General features: G+C 37.4%; 2 protein-coding genes across 4 annotated transcripts in view; one reads left to right on the forward strand and one right to left on the reverse strand.

Annotated features, from left to right (window-relative positions):
• The window catches only part of cacna2d3a (calcium channel, voltage-dependent, alpha 2/delta subunit 3a), a 261,628-nt gene that overhangs the window by 42,692 nt on the left and 196,705 nt on the right, over positions 1–22,231 (reverse strand). The window lies entirely within an intron of this gene.
• lrtm1 (leucine rich repeats and transmembrane domains 1) lies at positions 6,077–15,802 on the forward strand. The gene is made up of 3 exons (XM_083554570.1): positions 6,077–6,934; positions 9,207–9,803; positions 15,332–15,802. Exons 1-3 carry the CDS (start codon positions 6,928–6,930, stop codon positions 15,793–15,795), a joined length of 1,068 nt encoding a protein of 355 aa, XP_083410696.1. The 5' UTR covers positions 6,077–6,927; the 3' UTR covers positions 15,796–15,802.

Raw genomic sequence — 22,231 nt, forward strand, 5'->3', positions numbered from 1 at the left:
TCTCCTGAGGAAAGAGGCTATCGGGGTGGTCCCTCAGTCAGACAGCTCTTCGATAAGGCTCCGGTTCAGGATGCTGACCCTCAAGTAGGTCGTGTCTCAGATCAGATCCGAGGATTGGTTTGTCACAATTGCTCATCACTACTGTTCTCAATAACCAGTTGCTGGTTAGCACTGTTCCCAATAACCAATTGCTGACTAAAATTTTTTCCTGTCTAATCATTGATCTTTATTGTTCCAAATTAATCATTAATCACTCATCACTATTGCTTCCAAACAACTAATCAGTGAACACCACATTTACTGATTACCACAATTCCCATTGACGAACCAATTATTGTTCCCCCCAAATTTTTTTTTGGGATTATCATTGTTTGATTGTTGATTGCCATTGTTTTAATGAGAAAACACTGATCAATGTTGCTTTTTTAAAGTTATGCTTTAAAAAATCTTCTTGGCTATAGTTATAAAAGGAGGAGGTTTTTCTACTGCTAATTGTGTTTATGTTGTTAATCTATCATTTTCTATTTAGAAATGTATTATATACTAAGTATGCATAAGAGTAGCAAAGTAGTAACAGTTAATTTGACATCAGAGTTTAGGTAATTGGGTCACTGAGGATATTTTAAATGGTGGCATCTGCCACCCTGTATTGCCATGTGGCAATGTCTCTGGGCCATGCTTTATAAGAGTTCAGGATTGTGCATGCACTGACCATGCCTTAATCTCCGATGTTAAATATCTTGAAATAATTAGTTGTGATTTGGGTGTTTTAATGAGTGAATGTCAAGTTTTTGTTTCCAGCCATGTGTATTGTACCAAAGATGCACTCAAACCTGCAGGATTTATATTTTACAGTTATACTGATGTGTGCTGTTCATTGTCATAGTCTACCCCCAGTGATATATTTCTCAGACATATTTCCCTGACAATTACTGCAAAAATGATATGTAGCCAGTGATGCATACAGAGTCAGGGCTTATCGTGTGTTAGGTCATAAGGTGAATTAGATTTAGCAAAAATGACAGTTAAACAAAATCAAAAATAAGAATATGAAGTAGCTGTAAACATGACGTACAACTCAATAAAGTCAACATATACACCGAACAAAGGTGTGTGACAATATAGGTATTGGAATATGAAGTCCATGAAAGAAAAGAGGTGTGGTTGATGAGTAGGAGGTGTTTGGAATGGTTTGGAATGTTTCACAGTACAGAGCAAATGGATGACTGTGATATGAGAAAAACATGGAAGAGTTGTCAATGGTCACTGATAGTTCAACATAATCACTACTAAAGCACTGATAGTCCAACATACCATAATTTCCGGACTATTAAACGCACCCAAATATAAGCTGCACCCACAAAATTTGACAAAGATTTTTATTTTGAACATAAATAAGCCGCACCTGTCTTTAAGCACTGAAACTAATGAACTTTACACAGGCTTTAACGAAAGACAGTGTCTGTTACATATTGTAACATGTGGCTCCTTTAAGAGCAGAGTGGCATTTTGGGAATAGCCTGCCGCCGCATTTTGCCGGTATTACTGCATGTGTGTAAGACAGAGGAATATGTCCTTATTATTTTCTGATGCTCATTTCTAAGTTTCTTTGACTAGCCCGTAACGCTGTTGCCAAGAAAAATAAAAAAGCATGAGTTTTGGAAACCTGTCTGTGCTTATATGATTTCTGTTGCAACTGGAGTTAGCGAGCTATCCCTTCACCCAGACTCAACGTGTTACAACGGCTTGTATCTAAACAGTAGCCTACCAAGAAAGTCATTGTTCACTGTCTTCCTCCTTCCTTTCACAACTATTTCTCTCGAGAGTTTTTCTTTTGGCATCGTCGTGCGTTTAAAAATCACCATCGGTAAAGCTTTCTCCCAATGCCGTGCAGCTCAGAACACAGGTGAAGTGCGTTTTTTTAATGCCCGGTTGTTTTCAGCGTGATGAATGATCCGGTTTTTTTGGCTTAAAGTTTGTGAAACCGGGAAAAACCCAGGAAAAATATATTAGCCGCTTCGTTGTTTAAGCCACGGGGTTCAAAGCGTGGGAAAAAAGTAGCGGCTTATAGTCCGAAAAATACGGTAATCACTTTATTAGGTTCAGATCATCGTTCTCAAAGACACAAACCTTGGCTCAGTAGTGTCAGAATTCTTAGAGGTGAAGCAAACTCTACATCTTTTCTGAACAAGATTCTAGCCTGGAGCTGTCCATCCATCCATCCATCCATCCATCCCTCCATCCATCCATCCCTCCATCCATCCATCCATCCATCCATCCATCCATCCATCCATCCAGCTATTCATCCATTAGCACAGTTTGACTATTTATAAAAAAGACCAAATAGACTGAACACCTTTACACAGAAAGAGCAATTATCCCTGGAGCTACTGGTCTGTTCCAGCAATGACCACACAGAGAAACCATGGAGGCTTGCCAGCACCTATGGAATCAGTCCAGAGCTGTCATGCCCTGACATTTGCTTCTAGCTCCAATGCAGAGCAAAAGGTTGCACATGTCTGAACTGACTGCAAATACTGACAAGACTACACACTACATATAGTGCTATATATAGTATGTGTTGCATGGGAGACGGATGATCCGCTATGGTGACCCCTAACAGGAGCAGCCAAAAGAAGAAATAGATTGTATGTATTGCATATAAATTGCATTTATTTTCCAGATTTGCTTAACACATAGTCTTTTGATTATGTGCTATCACAGGACTTTTGTGTATGTTTCTTTGCAGTTCTAAAGATTTATAAAAAAATATATATAGATTTTAATTCATTGAAAAGACTGGGAGGTGAACTAAATGTTACTTGTTTTTCTTGCAACTCTGGCACCTGTCAAGAGGTGTGATAGATTAGGCAGCAGTCAGTTCTCAAAGTTGATGTGTTGGAAAATAGCCGAAACTAAAAATCTATCCAACTTTGACAAGGGCCAGATTGTGATGGCTAGATCACCAGGTCAAAAACATCCACACTAGGTTCTTCCAGTGGCAGGCGGTCAGGGCCAGCAAAGCCTTCTCTGCTGGCCTAAACACTATCAGAAGCACTGACCTACATTTACAACCTAAATTCTAATATTCATTGCATGAAATGTTATTAATATATTACCAACAGTTTATTCTCTTCATTTCATAGCGTTTCTCTTGGCTGCACTGCTTCCAGTACATCAATGTGGATGTTTGATTTTTTTGTCCAATCAGATTTTAGCCTTTATGTGCTTTAATGGCAATCTAATCTGCCCAGGGCCTGCAAAGTCTTTTTTGCTGGCCTTTTTTTTTTTTACCATAGTCTGCTTAATAAATAGCTCTGTTTCTTTAACCAGTCAGATTTCATATTCGCATCACAGCATTTTTCAAAATAGCATCAACATTTTTCCGTCCTAAGATTGGTTGGTGTTACATCCAGGTTCGACTGGCAAAACACGTCTGTAGCACGCTGCACACGTTAATACATCCGAGTTAGACTTTTTTATGCCTACGGAGGAAGATACCCCGAAGCTAGCTAGCTTCTCTCAGCCCGGGAAATGGTTTGTTCACCACTTCCAGACCAGTGAATACGAGCTGTACCACTGGATTACAGCCTCTGAGGAGCGGTGCAAATTATGAGTCTGCATCTCTGGTGAGTAGGTTGTATTTTATTTAAATTTTTAATGTTTTTGTCATGTTATTAGACAAATATTGATTCTGAACTGCTCCAGATGATGTAGGTGGCACAGTTGCGGTTGTAGTGTAGTGGTTTGGAGTCTTAACTGGGTTTCTTGCTTTAGTAAAATGGTATTCACCCTCCATTTGTGAAATTCCTTTCTCTCTGTAATGCCACACGTTGTTATATTGCGTTTTGTATTTTATTGATGGTTTCTATAAATGCAAAGTGATAGTGGTGGTATTTAGAGGTAGATTAAGTTGCGTAGGTCCCCACTAAAGGCCCAGGAACCAAAAGCACGGCCCACCACTGGGTTCTTCAAACAGAGAATTATAGGAGTCAGAGTTCTTGTTCTACATTGTCACTTAATTTGTCTCTCTTTCTATTTGAATACATGTTGAAAGCCTACTTAATATATAACAAGCTTTTAGATCATTCATGCACTGCCATTCAGAGAGGCTTAGCTCATTCAAAATGTTTCACTTTTCCTATCTATTTTTGTTCATTCTATCCAAGTATGGTGTGACAGAACAACCAGGTAAAAATTGCATGCAGAAATAATAAGAATCAACATAAAGAAAATTAACCAACTGCAGTTCCTTTTCAAGAGAACAAAAAAAATATATAATAATAATATTATTAATATAAAGAAAATTATAATAATTCCACAAAACCAATGATAAATGCTAAAAATCTTCTTCTATAGAAATTCTATAGAAAAAGAATAATACATTATAAATTAGGAATTATGAAGATAAAACCTAAAGATACCACAAGTTGCTTTTACATCTTATCATGGTTAAGGCAATGCAATTATCTGATACAATCTTCTGGATCTGAGCAACAAATTAATGTCTGTTGCATTTTACCCTTTAGCAATATAAACCTTTAGACAATTAATAAAAAACATAAAAGCCTTTATTGGTTTTGCTCTAAATTTGTATTACAAATAAAAAAAATAAAAAAATGGTGGAGTATATTATCCCTCATAATATGCCAACACATACTGTATGTGTTAAGTTTTTAAGAATGGTACCTTCCCTTAATTTTTTACTTTTTGGTATGTTGAATGTGAATAATCTATGTGAAAATCAATAAAACAAGCTCACTTGGGCCTTTTTTAAAGCCTTTTCTTTTACTGTTTCTTGGAGTAAATTAGTTATTAATTAATCAGTCTATTAATAAGTAAATATACATACTGTATTTTGCATTCACACCTTACACAGATGATTGTTTATTCCAGAGATGCCCAAACTAGGGCCCCCAAGGCAAAGCAGGCCTGTGATTTGGCACTGTATGCCATATATGCAAAGGGGTAAAAAAGAGGTAAAAGCCATTAAAATTTTTTTGGAGAAATAAGGACCAGATTCATGCCTCTTATTAGAGGTCTCTGAATAGCTGTGTTAGGCATTAAACTCTAAAGCGCAATAAATTAGATTTTTCTTTTTCTCATTTTACTTTTAAGTTTACATTTAAGTTTCACTGAACTAGAATTTAATAAAACTGCATTAGTTAAGCAGATTACAGAGTAAAGTCTTCTATATATTAAATCATAAATGGCAAATTTAATTTTAATATAATGTTAAGTATAACGCAGCATTGTATTTCAACCCATAGCCTTTAATGAAGTTACATTTTTGACCTTTGTAGAAAGAAGGTTGGATACATCTGTTTCATTCATTTACATTTGCAGATTTTGGCAGACTTACATTTTTTTTTAATATTTGTATTATTTGAGTAGTTGAGGGTTAAGAGCCTTGTTTAAAGGGCCGGGAAGATGTAGCTAGTGGTGATGGGAATATAACTACAATAGAAAAACAATGTCTAAATGCTGTCAGAACTGTTGTATTCCAGTGTTGTAGTATTTGTTATTTTCTGAATACTACACTAATACAAAATGAGCACTTTATGTAACTTATTTATGTTGTTACTTATTTCATCTTGAGACCTTTTTCCTTCATTTTATTACTGTGTTGAATAGAATAACTTTTCTCTATAATAATAGCGAAACTAGTGAAAAAGGCTTTTGCTGCTGGAGCTGTGTTCTTGTCAGATTTCTCAAGTGATCACGTGTATTGTGAATGGTAATGCGCATATCTCTACATGCAGCTTTGCTTTAGGCTTGTACGATGTATGAATGTGTGCATTGATGCAAGTATGTGTGTGGGGGGAAGGGGGGTGAAAGAGAAAAAGGAAGAGCAAGAAAGAGAGAGAGAGAGAGAGAGAGAGAGAGAGAGAGAGAGAGAGAGAGAGAGAGAGAGAGAGAGAGAGAGAGAGAGAAGAAAAATAAGGCAGGGCAAAGTATGAAAAAATACAAAGTAAAAGAGAGTGATGCTGGAGGCATGTTTTGTCCATTCCCTGCTTGCCATCAGAGCTTGATGTCCATGCAGGGTAACGGCTAATAGGAGCTAGAGTGCTGGACAGAAATATCTGGATCGCAGTGCACTCACCTCTGTGTGAGTGTGACTGTGTGTGTATGTTAGTGGAGTGTGTATGTGTGTGAAAAAAAGAGAGAGAGAGAGAGAGAGAGAGAGAGAGAGAGAGAGAGAGAGAAAGAGAGAGAGAGAGAGAGAGAGAGAGAGAGAGAGAAAGAGAGAGTGTGTGAGAGAGTGAAAGAGAGAGAGTTCGAATGTGAAGGTATTTTTGTGCTTGTGTGGGAAGTGAACGCTGCATGTGCGGCAATGATAAAAAGAATAAACAAATAACAAAGACTAGCCATGTGAAGGTATTCTGTATAGTGGGGGGGGGGGGGAGAAAGGGAGGAAGGATTAATTTTGTGGGTATGTGAAAGCCTTGGCTGGCTTTTCCAGTGCGCTTTAGGAGCACAGCTGTCCACTGCACACTCAGTGTCACTCGCTGAACTGTGCTGCATGTGGTGAAAGAAAGAGATAGATAGATAGATAGATAGATAGATAGATAGATAGATAGATAGATAGATAGATAGATAGATAGATAGATAGATAGATAGACAGACAGACAGACAGACAGACAGACAGACAGACAGACAGACAGACAGACAGACAGACAGATAGATAGATAGATAGATAGATAGATAGATAGATAGATAGATAGATAGATAGATAGAGTGACTGTAGAGAGGGAGGAAGAGAGCAAAACATACTAAGAAAGAACACAAGAGAGAGAGAGAGAGAGAGAGAGAGAGAGAGACAGAGAGAGAGAGAGAGAGAGATAGCGCTTCAATCTCATCCCTCCACTCTGCCATACACAGTGGACTAACCCTGGACACACTGAGCGGAGGAGTGGTCTAGGAGCCATGACAGGTAAGTGCTAAGAGCACCTTGATGACTTTAACATTAAGTAACCTACATTTCATTTCTGCAAAAGATGCCAGCAGAAGATGGATTCTAGTGTGAGCTTGGGATTCATGACAAATTAGAATAATAATAGGCTACAAAAGCATCTCTTTAGTCGTTCTAATGCATATGCAGCGTGTTTCACTCAGCATGCTAGTACTCTTGTCTGAAAGCATCTTGAGAGCTATAATTATACGCATCAAGCTGTGATTAACTGCAAAGGGAGTTTTTTTTTTTTTTTTTTTACATAATGTGTTTTGATGCTGAACATGCCATTTTCTGTACAATCTGTCAATAGAATATAGAAGAACAGTACTCAAAATGAAGGCTGAACAGATTCACACATTGTTGTGTGCTAAATTGGACTGTATGATAAAAGATAATTGTGTTTTGTGCAAAAATACAATATGAGAAAAGCAAGACCGTGCCTTCTTCATTTACTGCTTGTTGCCTAAATTCCCGATTTTTGTTCCTCAGAGAAAATGACTAAAATGATTGAAGCATCTGGGTATGAACAAATTTCAATTTACTGTAAAAACATTAGTTTGGGAAGAAACTTCAGAAAGAAATGCGAGGAAATGAGCTGTTCTGAGTCAGGCACACATGAGATGCAATGCATCCAACACAATCAGGAATGCAAACATACTAAAAACAAAAGGACTACTAATTTTATTTATTTTATTAAAAAATATATATTCTACAAAGCATCTTTTACTTGTTGATCTAAGGTATCGTGGGAATTTTGCCATTCATTTTCGACCTGACTGATTTCAATATAAAAAACAGCAAACAGCTAAAAATTTAGAGTAGGCTTTAGGTTATTACATTTTTCCATTGTAATAATAACAATAATAACAATAATAATTATTATTGTTATTATTGTTATTATTATTATTATTATAGTTACAACCTTACAATCATCCTATTTACAAAATGTTGTCTCAATGCAGCAAAAATAATGTAGTCCAATCAGTACAATTGTATTAAGCAAATACAAATGACTTATTTATTGTATATTCAATCCCTCTCAATTTTCAATGAGATCTTTTTAAAAGGAAGAGGGTAGGACTGACCACAGATCACATCCTACCGCCTTGCTGTAACATTATCTGGGTACATTTGATGTTCAACAGTGATTCTTGTGTGTAGGAGTGCTTTGACCCGCTGTGCACTTTTACAGCATGCTATAAATACAGGGTGCGTGTGAGAAACATTTTAAAGAGCCAGCGACGCATGCACGCGATGCTGGGAGAATTTTAGTGATGGTTTTCCGGTCTTTTTTTATCTCATGTCCGAAAACTGATGCCTTCATGCTCAACCAAGAAACACACGTGCATAATTTATAGATAAAATTTATATAGAAATGTATTTATCGGTTTGATTTGATAGTAATACAGTTATAACATTTCTTTTTAAAATATCGGTTGTATGTCATTTAATTTCAAATATTATGAAAAGAATATAATCTGCATAAATGATGGATCGGGTGGATAAATAAAATAATTGCAGGTCACTTTGGATTAGCAAATAATGTAATGTAAATGTAATTAGGATGGGATTCAAAATTACGACCTTTCTCATTGATTCACCATTTCACCATAGGCGAAGGAAAGCCTGCAGTTTTAGCTCAGCTCATAACCCAGACTTTATTTTTAACTATAGAGTATTTAAGCTATAAAGAGTCAAAAAACAGACACCTTTATGTTTAGCTTGATTAGCAATACTGTACAGTGAACAGTATACTACACCTGACCATGCTATTTGTATGTGCTTTTAGAACATCTAATTCCACCTTTAGTCCCTACTTACTGGTATTATAGCCCCCACACTTCTGGGAAGATGTTTCGCAAATTTTGGAGTGTTATTCTGGAGATTTGCACTTATTTAACCACAGGGATGTTCAGGTAGGGTGAGGAGGCCTGGGGGGCAGTCTGTATTCCGGATCACCCCAAAGGTGTTCAATAGGGTCAAGGTCAGATCTCCTTAGCAGGCCCCTCAAGATCTTCCACTCTATACCATGTGAACCATATCTTCAAAAAGCTCACATTGTGTGCTTTGTGCACAGGGGCATTGTCATGGAACAAATTTGGGTCAAGTAAAGGGAAAATTTGATGTTACTGCACCCAAAGGCACCCTATACAATTGTGCAACTCCAACTCTGTGCTCATGTTGTATGGCATTTTAAAATTCAACATCAGAGAGCCAAAATCATTTTAAAATATCTACTTTTATCCCTTAGGAGGTTTGTTCCTGACACTGTGCACCCTGTTACTGGTCCAGGCTGTCTCCTCCTGCCCTAAGGAGTGCTGGTGTGACAATAATGCCAAGGTGGTGGACTGCAGAGGACAGGGCTTATATGACATTCCGCACAAACTCCATCGAGACACGCTGGAGCTACATCTTCAGGACAACCACATACGAGGCATTGGGTCCATGGCTTTTCGGGAAACGCCATATCTCCGTGTTCTGGATCTGGCCAACAACAGCATCACTATGGTTTCTCCTAGTGCTCTACTAGGACTAAGGAGCTTAAAGACTCTCATTCTGGCCAACAACACTATCCGGGAAGTGGATCGGCGTTTATTGGGCTCAATACGCAATTTAACCCACTTGGATCTGTCTCACAACAACATAGTAGGGCTGCCTGGAGCATTGGCTGATAGTTTTCACCATCTAACACACTTTTCTTTGCACTATAACCGGCTGACCAAGCTGGACCGCACTCACCTGGAGGCCCTTGGAAACCTCCAGGTGCTGCACCTGGCGAGTAACCCCTGGAAGTGTGATTGTAACATGATAGGGCTTAAGCTATGGTTGGAAACATTCACATTTAAAGGTAAGCATTAACATGAGAGCTAAGAAACATGGACATCTATCTATCTAAAAAGCTCAATAAATATCTACAAAAACAAAGAAGGTAAAATTCCTTATGAGCATCATTTTTTCTCTATAACCTAAATAAGATCTTGATGCAGAAACTGCAGGCATGCAGCTGATGCCTGGCCCATTCATATACCGTAGTACAAATATAGTGCCTCCTGTTACCAGATCAGTTTGCTACTAATCTGTAAAGTAGCAACACATTATGACTTTTACAAGTCTATACAACTACAGTAAAGTAGTAAAATCGATAGTGTAAATGATACATGATTTAAAAGTACACTAGTTTTCTGAGCATTAGCAGGAAATGTGACCTCTGACCTCATTTTAACATGACTGCAAGCAACCTTGTAAACAACCCAGTGTACAATGTACGCTAAACTCCTCCATGACAATCTTACACTACAGTAATCTTCCAATCTCAATTCTTAACTCATTCATTTAACTAAACACCTTGAACTGAGTTTGTTCAGCTTAGGATGTAGCTTGTAGTGAATAATACACGATTGCTTATTCACTCACCATACATGCACTACGTTCAAACAACAGCAAAAGAAACTGGTGCAGCTCTATTTCTGTGCTAGCCTAAGGCGCACATATAATCAGATCAAACTGTTGCAAGTTAGCTTACACACATTAACCATCAGCACAAAAGGATCTTCAAATATACCAGTGCCACAGAATCCATGACTGGTAGAAATAAAGCTTAATTTCAGCAGAGAAACTATACAAAACTAATATAAATAAGAACAGAAAACGTTGAACACTGGGCATCTTTTAACTCAACTCAGTGTAAACCGTAAAAGCCAAATTGAAAATGAGACATTTACATTTACATATGCGGCATTTAGCAGACGCCAGCAGGTCTTGTGTGATGTTCCTAGTATGCAGTGTTAAAAAAAATACCAAAATTGTACAAAGAAAGACAACCATTGCACTCGAAATGGTGGAAAAGTTCATGTTGGTTACGTAGTAACCTATGTAGTAGTGTGTATGTAGTGTCTATGTAGTAGTGTAGCCCCAGACACAAAGTGCCCTTGCTGACCCCTTTCCATAGACATACATGACCATCAGAAAGGACATTATGGATAAAGTCTAGCCTGAGACCACATGAAGCTCTGGGTCCTGGAATTTCATGTAGATTAAAATTTTTTGGTCATTAGTCATTAGTACCAACTGCCTAAGCATTGTTGCACACCTGATACACCCCAATATGGCAAAAGTATCCCCTAATTTTACGGACATCTTTCAGCTGGAAAATGCTCCTAGCCACACTGCAAAAATGATAAAAAAATTGGTTTGAGGAACTTTACAGGAGTTCAAATTAACAAGATTTCATGCTAATTGAGCATCTGCAGAATATGCTGGATAAACAAGTCTGATCCATGAAGGATTATGGAGGACCTCACATCTTTTAGGACTACAACGATCTACTGCAGACATTTTAGTGCCAGATATCACAGAACAGTTTCAGAGGTCTTGTGGAGTCAATAACAGAGCTGTTTTTAGGGTACTTAAAAACATGTTTTAAACGCTGTACACAAATTAAAACCTTAAAATTTAAGCAAATGTTACAGAAACCAGATTCTGAAAAAAATCTGATACAGTATCTAGCCTACTTCTATGTATACTGCATATCATGTTGTGTGTGAAAGCGGAGTAATGTGTACTGTTGACGGTAAAACTATAGCTGTCTGAAAGTGTTTGTGTGTGGGAGGGGGGGGATGCATTATGACATAAGATGAAAATGCTCAGCGTGACACGCAACTAGGATTAGCACAGCTAAATATGCTCTCTAATCACAGAGACAGAAATAATCACTGATACAAATATCTTAGACTAAAGATATATGAGAACAGCTGTTCCCATTGTTGCCAAAACACACGCAAACATGGCCATGCGCATTTTCACACACACACACACACACACACACACACACACACACACACACACACACACACACACACACACACACACACACAAACAAACAAACAAACAAACAAATCCTTACAGTGCAGTGCTTGACACTTCACAAAGCCACACAATACTGTAGGAAAGCAATATGAAATATTGTGGCATGGTATTATAGGGAATTAAAGAATTGAATAAAGTGGTGTGATGAGGCCCAAGACAAGCAGTGGTGTTAAGTGTTTTGCTCACCTTGGACCATAGTTTGACAATATTATATTTCATTCAAGCTCCATATATATTTATCATTTATAACCGTGTTTAATGCGATGGAAAAGAGACGCAAAACACGAGATCAATCACAGTATGACAGATATAAATTGTAATGTTTTTTGAAAAATATATTGCAACTTGCAACAATATGAACAAACCTATTTAACCCCTTTAACATTTAAAAATGTTTTTATAACACTTCTATTATCACACTGCATTGTTAGACCATGGTAGACCAAGCACCACCCTGAAACTATTCCTCTCAGCAATGGTTGAATCCAGAAATCATAATTCATACAGCTGTCAAAGCTCATAGAAAAGAATACATAAATTTTTTTTTTGTCTTAAATTAAGTCAGCGGCCGAAGCAGTATGGACACAAATGGTACATTTCATTACAATTTGATCATTCTTCTGTTTGTTATCCATGCTTATCTGGAATGGATCAGTTCAGCTGCATGCATGACACTCGAGTAACAGCTGCTCATAAGACGCAATCACCAGTTTTTATTAGCGTGCAAACAGAGCGTTCCTAGATTGCTCCACTTTCCATGCTATTTAGTTGATTACAGTTTCGGCCCAGTCCCAAACTTTCATTCCTGTAGGTAGGAACAGACTGTCTACTAGAGGCATTATTTGAGATTTTGAGATTATTCTTTTTATTTATTTTATTTTGTTTTGCTGATCTTAAATATGCACTCCTTTTTTTTTTTTTTGGCTTGAGACTGATGCAATCATTCCTGGAACTTGTTGAAGTTTAGGGGTCATGGCCTAATCAAGCAATCTATCACCTTGTTTTGAACCCCCCACATTTGACTAATTCCTTCCTCAATCCCGCCTTCAATGTGTGTGCATCAGTGGTGGCACAGTAGAAGTACACAAACCATGTAATTGAGTTAAACTGGCGATACACTTGGTAAAATATTACTTCAGTAAAAGTTAAAAAAAGGAAATGTGCTCCCATTAAACTTTCAGATAAGTAAAATTACAAAAGTATTTGACTATAAATTATTATGGTTATAATGTAAATTTTTGTCACAAGACTCTTGCTTAGTCAACTCAGTTAATGTATAAAGTCTCTAATTGATTACTAATGTAGTAAGACTCTAATTGATCAGTGTAATTGATTACACTAATTGATGTTTATTTAAATTATCATGAGCCCAAAATTGTCTTTTGAACTACTTAAATTCATGCAAATAAGGTCACGCTGAACTGTATGTTGGTGATAAGTAGATACCACCAAGCAGCAATCAAAACAAGTTCAAAACAAAGTGTGCACTCCACCCTGATTGGTGGCTTGGTGCGTATGTGACGAGTTATGTTTTTATCCACTGGATAAAGGACCGACATATAGTTGAGTAAAAAGTACGATATTTGCTTTTAAAATGTAGTGAAGTTAAAGTAAAAGTCTCCCCTAATGGAAATACTTCACAGTTTAAAGTACAGATACAGGAAAAAAAAAAAACTTAAGTACTGTAAGAATTACATTTACTTCGTTATTGTCCACCACTGGTATGCGTGTGCATGCTAATACACATAGCATATTATATCCTATAAATATATAGTATGCTGAAAATTGTAATCATATTAAGGCATAACATTTCCACAATTACACTTTTTTGTACTTTATGTATCCTATTTTTAAAAGTAAAATCTCTAGATCATACATTTACAGCGTATGGCAGAAGTTCTTATATGCTCTTACATTTATCTCAATTCATACACCTGAGCAATTTGTTTGTAAAGGGTCTTGCTCAAGGGCCCAGCAGTTGCATCTTATATTGGATGCATTTGAACTCATCACCTTCTGATCATAAAGTGGTCACCTTCTGATGACCACTGAGCTACAATACATACAATACAAAACGCTAATTTACCAAATAATGTATTCACCCAAGGGTATGTTGTTTTTAGTTTTGGTGAATATTATGAAAATGGCTTGTCTTGGTACTGTAGTGAACGTGCCACGATGAGACTGTGTGCACATGAGCAGATGGAGCGCAAAGATATAATCCGTAATCCTTTTACAGCCTCATCTGAATAATTTCTGGATGCGAATTGCACAGTTTCCTGGATGAGAGCTTGTTGGTACTCTTACTATATTAAAAAACATCAAATAGTGACGTAAAATGCAATATGCCATTGCAGCCTGTGCCAGAAATATAGAAACAAAGTGTGTAAAATGAAGAGGAGAATGAATTATTCAGTATAATTTTGCTTTGTAATTTGTTTCTAGTTTACACCTTTGTTACATCACAGTTCTGAGTGTATTCTAGGGGTGTCCCCGACAAAGAATTTACATAATTGAATCAGAATTGTTAAGTCTTGCCTTAAGCTGACTGATAGTCGAATAATTTGTAAGTTAAATCTATTGATTATTTTAACAGTTTTATATACAGCATTAACACAGTGGACTGCATATTAACTTATTGGGATAAAAGTGGTAGTTCTGTGTGAAATCAAACACTGAGCACCCCTATATAACCAAAATGGCATGATCCTCGTTTCGCAACACCTCTGCGAAGATTCGACTGAGATTGGTAGTTGAATCAGGCTCCTCCTATCAAAGCTTACAATCCTAAGTGTATATTGTATATTACTTATATATTGTGCCTCTTTTCACTTATGAAGGTTTATTTATATCATATGTGTGGTCTCTAATGTCCACTACATTTATTCAATTGTGAATTGATCAGATTTTTGATTAGATAACAATCAGTCGATTGCATTCATATGAATACATTATTATTTAATACATTCTTTCCAAATTATTCATAATTTATTATAATTATTAAGTGTATTGACTTGTTTTGAGATTGAAACATTTGTAATATATGGTGTTTTTTACTTTTTCATTCTGCTCAAGGAAACAATTAAATGAAAGCAATGCTTTGGTGTGGCTATAAATAATCTTAAAAATTAAATGCTGCTGTAATCATGGTAAGATTTTCAACCCAGCTACTGTATACATGGCACACAGCAAATTAGGTGCCAAATCATACAATTTCACACTTCAAATCTGCTTATGCTACTCACCAAAAATCCTAGAAAGACCTATAGAAACGTGTTCAAAATGAAATATCTGTGTCTGTGTCCTGAAAAGGGTTTTAGGATTTTATAGGTACAGATCCTGTCGTGATGTTGAAGTGATAAAAAGCTGTTCTAATTTCTTAATAGAGGACATAAGTGATCATCCTTAGGCCTAAGTCATTTACCAACCTGAAACATTTTAGTTTTTTAATTATTTATATTTACACTATGACTAAAAAATATAATTTTCTCATCTTCCTCTCCCCCACAGGTGGTGTGGTGGACGCTGTTCCGTGCCATGAGCCGTACGCCATGCGCAATCGTGACCTTCGCAGCGTTCCTTACGAGCTCTTCCACTCCTGCATGAGCACCAGCTACAACTACCTGTTTGCCAACATCCACCACATGGAAAGACAGCAGCGGTTGCTTCGTGGTGTCCCATACCCAAGCCTAGATGCTCCGGTTGAGCAGGAACCGGAGTGCGAAGCCAAGCCAAAACCACGACCCATTAACCTGCGCCACGCCATAGCTACAGTGATCATCACCGGCATTGTGTGTGGAGTTGTGTGTCTCATGATGCTGGCTGCTGCTGTGTACGGCTGTGCCTATGCCGCTGTCATGGCTAAATACCAGCGGGAGCTAAAGAAACGCGAAGAGGAGGCTGGGAGAATGGAAAAAGAGAACTCAGAGAACAAGGAAGGGGCTAAAGAGCTACGGGAAAATGCCATAGCATGAAAAAGAAGAGTATTATGAGAGAGTAAGAGCAATGCAATAATACTCATACCTCGCCCAGGGATATTACACAGCCAAGCCTCTTGCATGGCAAACTCTTACAAAGTTGTAAAATAGAGCTATACACATACTTAGGGATCTGGATGGGTTTTATTACAATTCAAGGATTTATCAACTATTGCCGATATCTTATCAGACGGACAAACCTGATTTCTGCTTTGTCATCTACTCTATCAATGATTTCGATACTGTACAGTGTCCTCTATAAAGGGGGAAGAGAAACAGAAGAGAAGTTATATGTTTTATAATGCAGTACAGCCACAGTACAGTATATTGGCATCCTTAATGAAAATGGACTAAATGAGTGTGTTAACATGAACTCACATTTTTAATTCGTATAAGCAGAGAAACAGGCTACCTCTGACAACAAGTCAGTCTCATCTCCTTTTTGTAAAAAACAGTATTTTTACTACTGATGATATCATTTAATATCATTTCAAATAATATATTTTTTCTCCCTTTTTCTTTATTCTTTGGAAAAATATAAGTAGTAATGCCACAGCAGAATCTGGGTAATCAACTGATGTTACGGAATTTCTTTGGTGTATAATTAATCCATCCATTACTATGAAAAAAATCCACGATACATAAAAGCGAAAATAATTAAGGCCTAAACAGTGAAATCTGCCAATAATTGAATGCATGTTGCCCACATACACAGTGTGGAGGATGGTAATGTAGGCAACAAAAAGAAGAAGCTGAAGATCACATTTACAGAACTGCACAGTATATTTAACTCTGGGGGTTGTCAAGTTCCAAAACCAGTTGCAAAAGGAACTACAACTAAATTGTGTCTCAATGATGGGGAATGTATTTAAGAATCCTGGATCTTCCAGATCTTTGAAGAAGACACTGGTAGCAAACATGGCGTCCAAATCAACAGAGAATCTGTTGTGATAATGTGTATTGTATAGGATCAGAGTTTGGTATTGACCATCTCAGTCCAAACTTAAACCCTACTGAATATTATTCAGCTATACAATACAATACAAAACAATACAATACAATACAATAAAATACAATATAATGTCTGTAATATTACAGATTACAGAAACACTAATCTAATAGATGGTTGTTCAGTGGTTAAGGCATTTAAGTTTGGATTGGGAGGTAACAAGTTAAAATCCCAGCACCACTGAACTACCACTGCTGGGTCCTTGAGCAAGGCCCTTAACCCCTTAATTGCTCAGTTGTAAGTTGCTCTGAATAAGTGTATCTGCCAAATGGCATGAATATAAATACAAATGAAATAGTCCAAAATCTCCAGCCATGGTAACCATAAGGCATTAAGCTGATTAACAATAATTAATAATAATAATAATAATTATAATAATAAGCTCTCAAAATATCTATTGCATATCATATAACTACACACATACACACTTGCTAATTTTTATAAAGGGTGCCAATAATTATAGACCTGGCTGTATGCTGTAAAATACAATATAGCCAAAGATACTGGATACATATCAACAAGCTCTAACTATCTGGAGGTATATTATATATATATTTTGTCTAATGCAAGTGCATTTAATGAAAAAAGATGCAAATTTTGAATATAACAGTGGTTTCAAAGCGTCTCCATTTAGGGTTCGGTTGTACTGTTTATTATCAGGTTAAGTAGGCAGCTTCAACTATGCATATGTCGTTGTTTTCATGCATGTGCGTGCTGTACTGTACCTCATCAATCTTTGGAACTCGTTACCATTGACTAATATCGGTAGAGCGATAAGAGTTTGGTTTTAAAACTATTTGCAGTTTGCACAAGAAAAAAAAACCTCACAGGCAGAGGCAGATCGCACTCATGCATATGGATGTGGAAGGGGGTGTAAAGAGCAAAGGGGCTCTTATATAACACAAGGCACACAGACACCTACACACACACAGGCACATGTGAAAGAGAGACACATACACACATACACAATCAAATAAGACATGATGCGTTCAGGAAAAAAAATACGAGAGCCAACAGGCTGCAAACGAGGCTGCTCAGAGTCTTTTGCTGCCCCACACACACACACACACACACACACGCACGCACGCACACACACACACACACACGCACGCACGCACGCACGCACACACACACACACACACAGACACGCACGCACACACGCACACACACACGCGCACGCACGCACGCACACACACACACACACACACAAATACACGCTTCAGTTGCCCTGGGAGTGTGATGTCATCAGCTTGTCGGCTTGTGTTAGTCCTAGCAAATGCTCACGAGGTGAAAGCTCATTGGGGCAGTCTATAAACTCAAGCTCTGACTGGCTAGTGTGTGTGTGTGTGTGTGTGTGTGTGTGTGTGTGTGTGTGTGTGTGTGTGTGTGTGTGTGTGTGTGTGCGTTCGTTCGTTTATGTTTATATGTAAGCTCCTTACCCTTTACTCTTGCTCTCAGTCCTATCTCAGCATCAAATCATTTGCAGAATATGTTGTAAAGTAAACCTTAAAGCTTCATGACAAGCATTAATATGTTTCTATTTTTAGAATGGAACACCATGAACAGTTTGTTTTCTTCCCATGACTGAACGAAAAACCAACTTTGAGGACATATCTTTCTTCATTCCTTCTTCCTTCTAATACGTACACTTCGGTAAAACAATGAACTGATAGCTGTATCTATTTATCAGTCACAAATGCCACCCCCTTCAATACCACCATGAAATATATTTGGGGTGATGGACCATTCTCATTCTCAGCACAGCAATTATGTGATATTTTGGTGTGTCATGTACTGGTTTGAATGCATCAAAAAAAAAAAAATTATATATATATATATATATATATATATATATATATATATATATATATATATATATATATATATATATATATATATATATATATATATATATATACAGTGAGGAAAATAAGTATTTGAACACCCTGCTATTTTGCAAGTTCTCCCACTTAGAAATCATGTAGGGGTCTGAAATTGTCATCGTAGGTGCATGTCCACTGTGAGAGACATAATCTAAAAAAAAAAAATCCAGAATCATAATGTATGAATTTTTTAACTATTTATTTGTATGATACAGCTGCAAATAAGTATTTGAACACCTGAAAAAGTCTATGTTAATATTTGGTACAGTAGCCTTTACAGAGGTCAAACATTTCCTGTAGTTTTTCACCAGGTTTGCACACACTGCAGGAGGGATTTTGGCCCACTCCTTCACACAGATCTTCTCTAGATCAGTCAGATTTCTGGTCTGTCGCTGAGAAACACGGATTTTGAGCTCCCTCCAAAGATTCTCTATTGGGTTTAGGTCTGGAGACTGGCTAGGCCACGCCAGAACCTTGATATGCTTCTTACAGAGCCACTCCTTGGTTATCCTGGCTGTGTGCTTCGGGTCATTGTCATGTTGGAAGACCCTGCCTCGACCCATCTTTAATGCTCTAACTGAGGGAAGGAAGTTGTTCCCCAAAATCTTGCAATACATGGCCCCGGTCATCCTCTCCTTAATACAGTGCAGTCACCCTGTCCCATGTGCAGAAAAACACCCTCAAAGCATGATGCTACCACCCCCATGCTTCACAGTAGGGATAGTGTTCTTGGGATGGTACTCATCATTCTTCTTCCTCTAAACACGTTTAGTGGAATTATGACCCAAAAGTTCTATTTTGGTCTCATTTGACCACATGACTTTCTCCCATGACTCCTCTGGATCATCCAAATGGTCATTGGCAAACTGATGACGTGCCTGGACATGTGCTGGTTTAAGCAGGGGAACCTTCCGTGCCATGCATGATTTTAAACCATGACGTCTCAGTGTATTACCAACAGTAACCTTGGAAATGGTGGTCCCAGCTCTTTTCAGGTCATTGACCAGCTCCTCCCGTGTAGTTCTGGGCTGATTTCTCACCTTCCTTAGGATCATTGAGACCCCCACAAGGTGAGATCTTGCATGGAGCCCCAGTCCGAGGGAGATTGACAGTCATGTTTAGCTTCTTCCATTTTCTAATGATTGCTCCAACAGTGGACCTTTTTTCACCAAGCTGCTTGGCAATTTCCCCGTAGCCCTTTCCAGCCTTGTGGAGGTGTACAATTTTGTCTCTAGTGTCTTTGGACAGCTCTTTGGTCTTGGCCATGTTAGTAGTTGGATTCTTACTGATTGTATGGGGTGGACAGGTGTCTTTATGCAGCTAACGACCTCAAACAGGTGCATCTAATTTAGGATAATAAATGTAGTGGAGGTGGACATTTTAAAGGCAGACTAACAGGTCTTTGAAGGTCAGAATTCTAGCTGATAGACAGGTGTTCAAATACTTATTTGCAGCTGTATCATACAAAGAAATAGTTTAAAAATCATATATTGTAATTTCTGGATTTTTTTTTTTAGATTATGTCTCTCACAGTGGACATGCACCTACGATGACAATTTCAGACCCCTCCATGATTTCTAAGTGGGAGAATTTGCAAAATAGCAGGGTGTTCAAATACTTATTTTCCTCACTGTATATATATATATATATATATATATATATATATATATATATATATATATATATATATATATATATATATATATATATATATATATATAGCACAAATGTCCACAATCTTCTCAGAAGAGTGGTGGGAATTAAATGAGCAAATTGGGACTAAATGTAGAATGGGATTCTTAAAAAGCTTATAACCTTCCACTTATAACTAGGTGTCGGAACCTTCGGCAATATAGTGTGTATAAATCGAACCAAGTCATTTGGAACAGTGATGTGCAACTCACAGATTGAGAATTTTTGTTCACACACTGCAAGTGTATGACGGAATTCACTATTTCATAGTGCAAGGGTTCATAAAATGATTCATTTTATCTTCAAAGGCTTTAAACTTCTCCACTTCTTACAGTGCAAAGACAGCAAGTAAAATTTCGAGGGCAGTTTTTTGTATTTAATTGTAAAATCTAATCTGATCATCATCAAAAAAAAAATCTAACCAAGAAATTTAACATCTGTCTGCTTCTTCTCATCATCTGCCTTACTGTTTTGGTCTTTTCCTTTCTGTCAGCATCCCTACAGTGGTGACTAGTGAATATATTATTTCATGGAACCTCTAGTTTAGCCCAGTGCACCAAGAGAAATACACAAGATGCCCAACATTATTACCATGCCTGATACACTCATACCAGTACAATTAGCACTACAAATAGGATATACAATATACAAAAATGTCAAATAATATCAGGTCTAGAGTAGTGATGAAAATTTTTAACAGGGAACTAGACTGAGGGAACCTCTGAGGAAGTTCTATCAAATAAGCTACAGTAAGTAATATTTCACCATTGATTGACGGCATATTGTGTACAAAATACAGAAGCAAATAAGTGTACTAAAAAGCACTGTCTATGCAAAAGTCGATCCTGACCCACAGATTCAGCCTGTTATTGCCATAAGACTGATTTGTGAGTGAGTGTGTGTGAGTGTATGTGTGTTTTGTACATGCCAACAGAGAAAAAAGTGCAGATGTTTATTATCTATTTATGAATCATATATGTGTATTTTAATAGGTGTGTATAAGATTAAATATTGAAATTTGATGAACAATGTCTTTGTGTTTGTGTGTGTGTCAAGGCATGTAGGCAGTCTTTATCTGTTCATGTCTTTGTTTATACTATAAACCCTCTGCTTTGACTCGGTCCCTCCGCTCAATCCTTGTGGTACAGTAATGTGACCTTTCATATGAACTCGGATGCTTTAAAACATGTTACATCATTCCCAGAAGCACCTACATGCATTTTCCCCATGTGCAATTCTGAATAGAAATGCACCTGATGCATACTGAACACACACACACACACACACACACACACACACACACACACACACACACACACACACACACACACACACACACACTCGCTGTAATGAGGACTGTTTGTGGCTTTGTATTGAGAAGTCAGCTGTCAGGTCTACTTTAATCCTCCTGGTATAATGAAAACCTTCCATAGTCATTTAAAATACACTGTATGGACAAAAGTAGAAGGACATTTGTTTTTTCCAGCCGTATGTGGTTCTTTCCCAAATTGTTGTCATTAAGTTGGAGGCACAAACAAACATCCAAAAATGTTTTTGGATGCAGAAGCACTAAATTTACGCATCACATAAACTACAAGACCCAAACCTTTTCCAATATGACAATGCCACTGTGCACAAAATGAATGCCATGAAGAAATGCTTTACATGGGTTGGAGTGGAAGATCATAAGTCGCCTGCTAGAAAGCTCTAGCCTCAACCCTTCTGAACACCTTTGGGATGAGTTGGAGTGCTCCCCAGACCTCCTCACCTTACATCAGTACCTGATTTACTAACACCCTTGGCTGAATAAGCATAAATCTTCACACTCCAAACTCTAGTGGAACATCTT

Source organism: Silurus aristotelis, assembly GCF_946808225.1.
Source record: "Silurus aristotelis genome assembly, chromosome: 11".
NCBI classification, from domain to species: Eukaryota; Metazoa; Chordata; class Actinopteri; order Siluriformes; family Siluridae; genus Silurus; species Silurus aristotelis.

Coding starts and splice junctions, on each gene's coding strand:
- lrtm1 (XM_083554570.1), top strand. Junction 9,804..15,331: donor GGAAACATTCACATTTAAAG/GTAAGCATTAAC, acceptor TCTCCCCCACAG/GTGGTGTGGTGGACGCTGTT.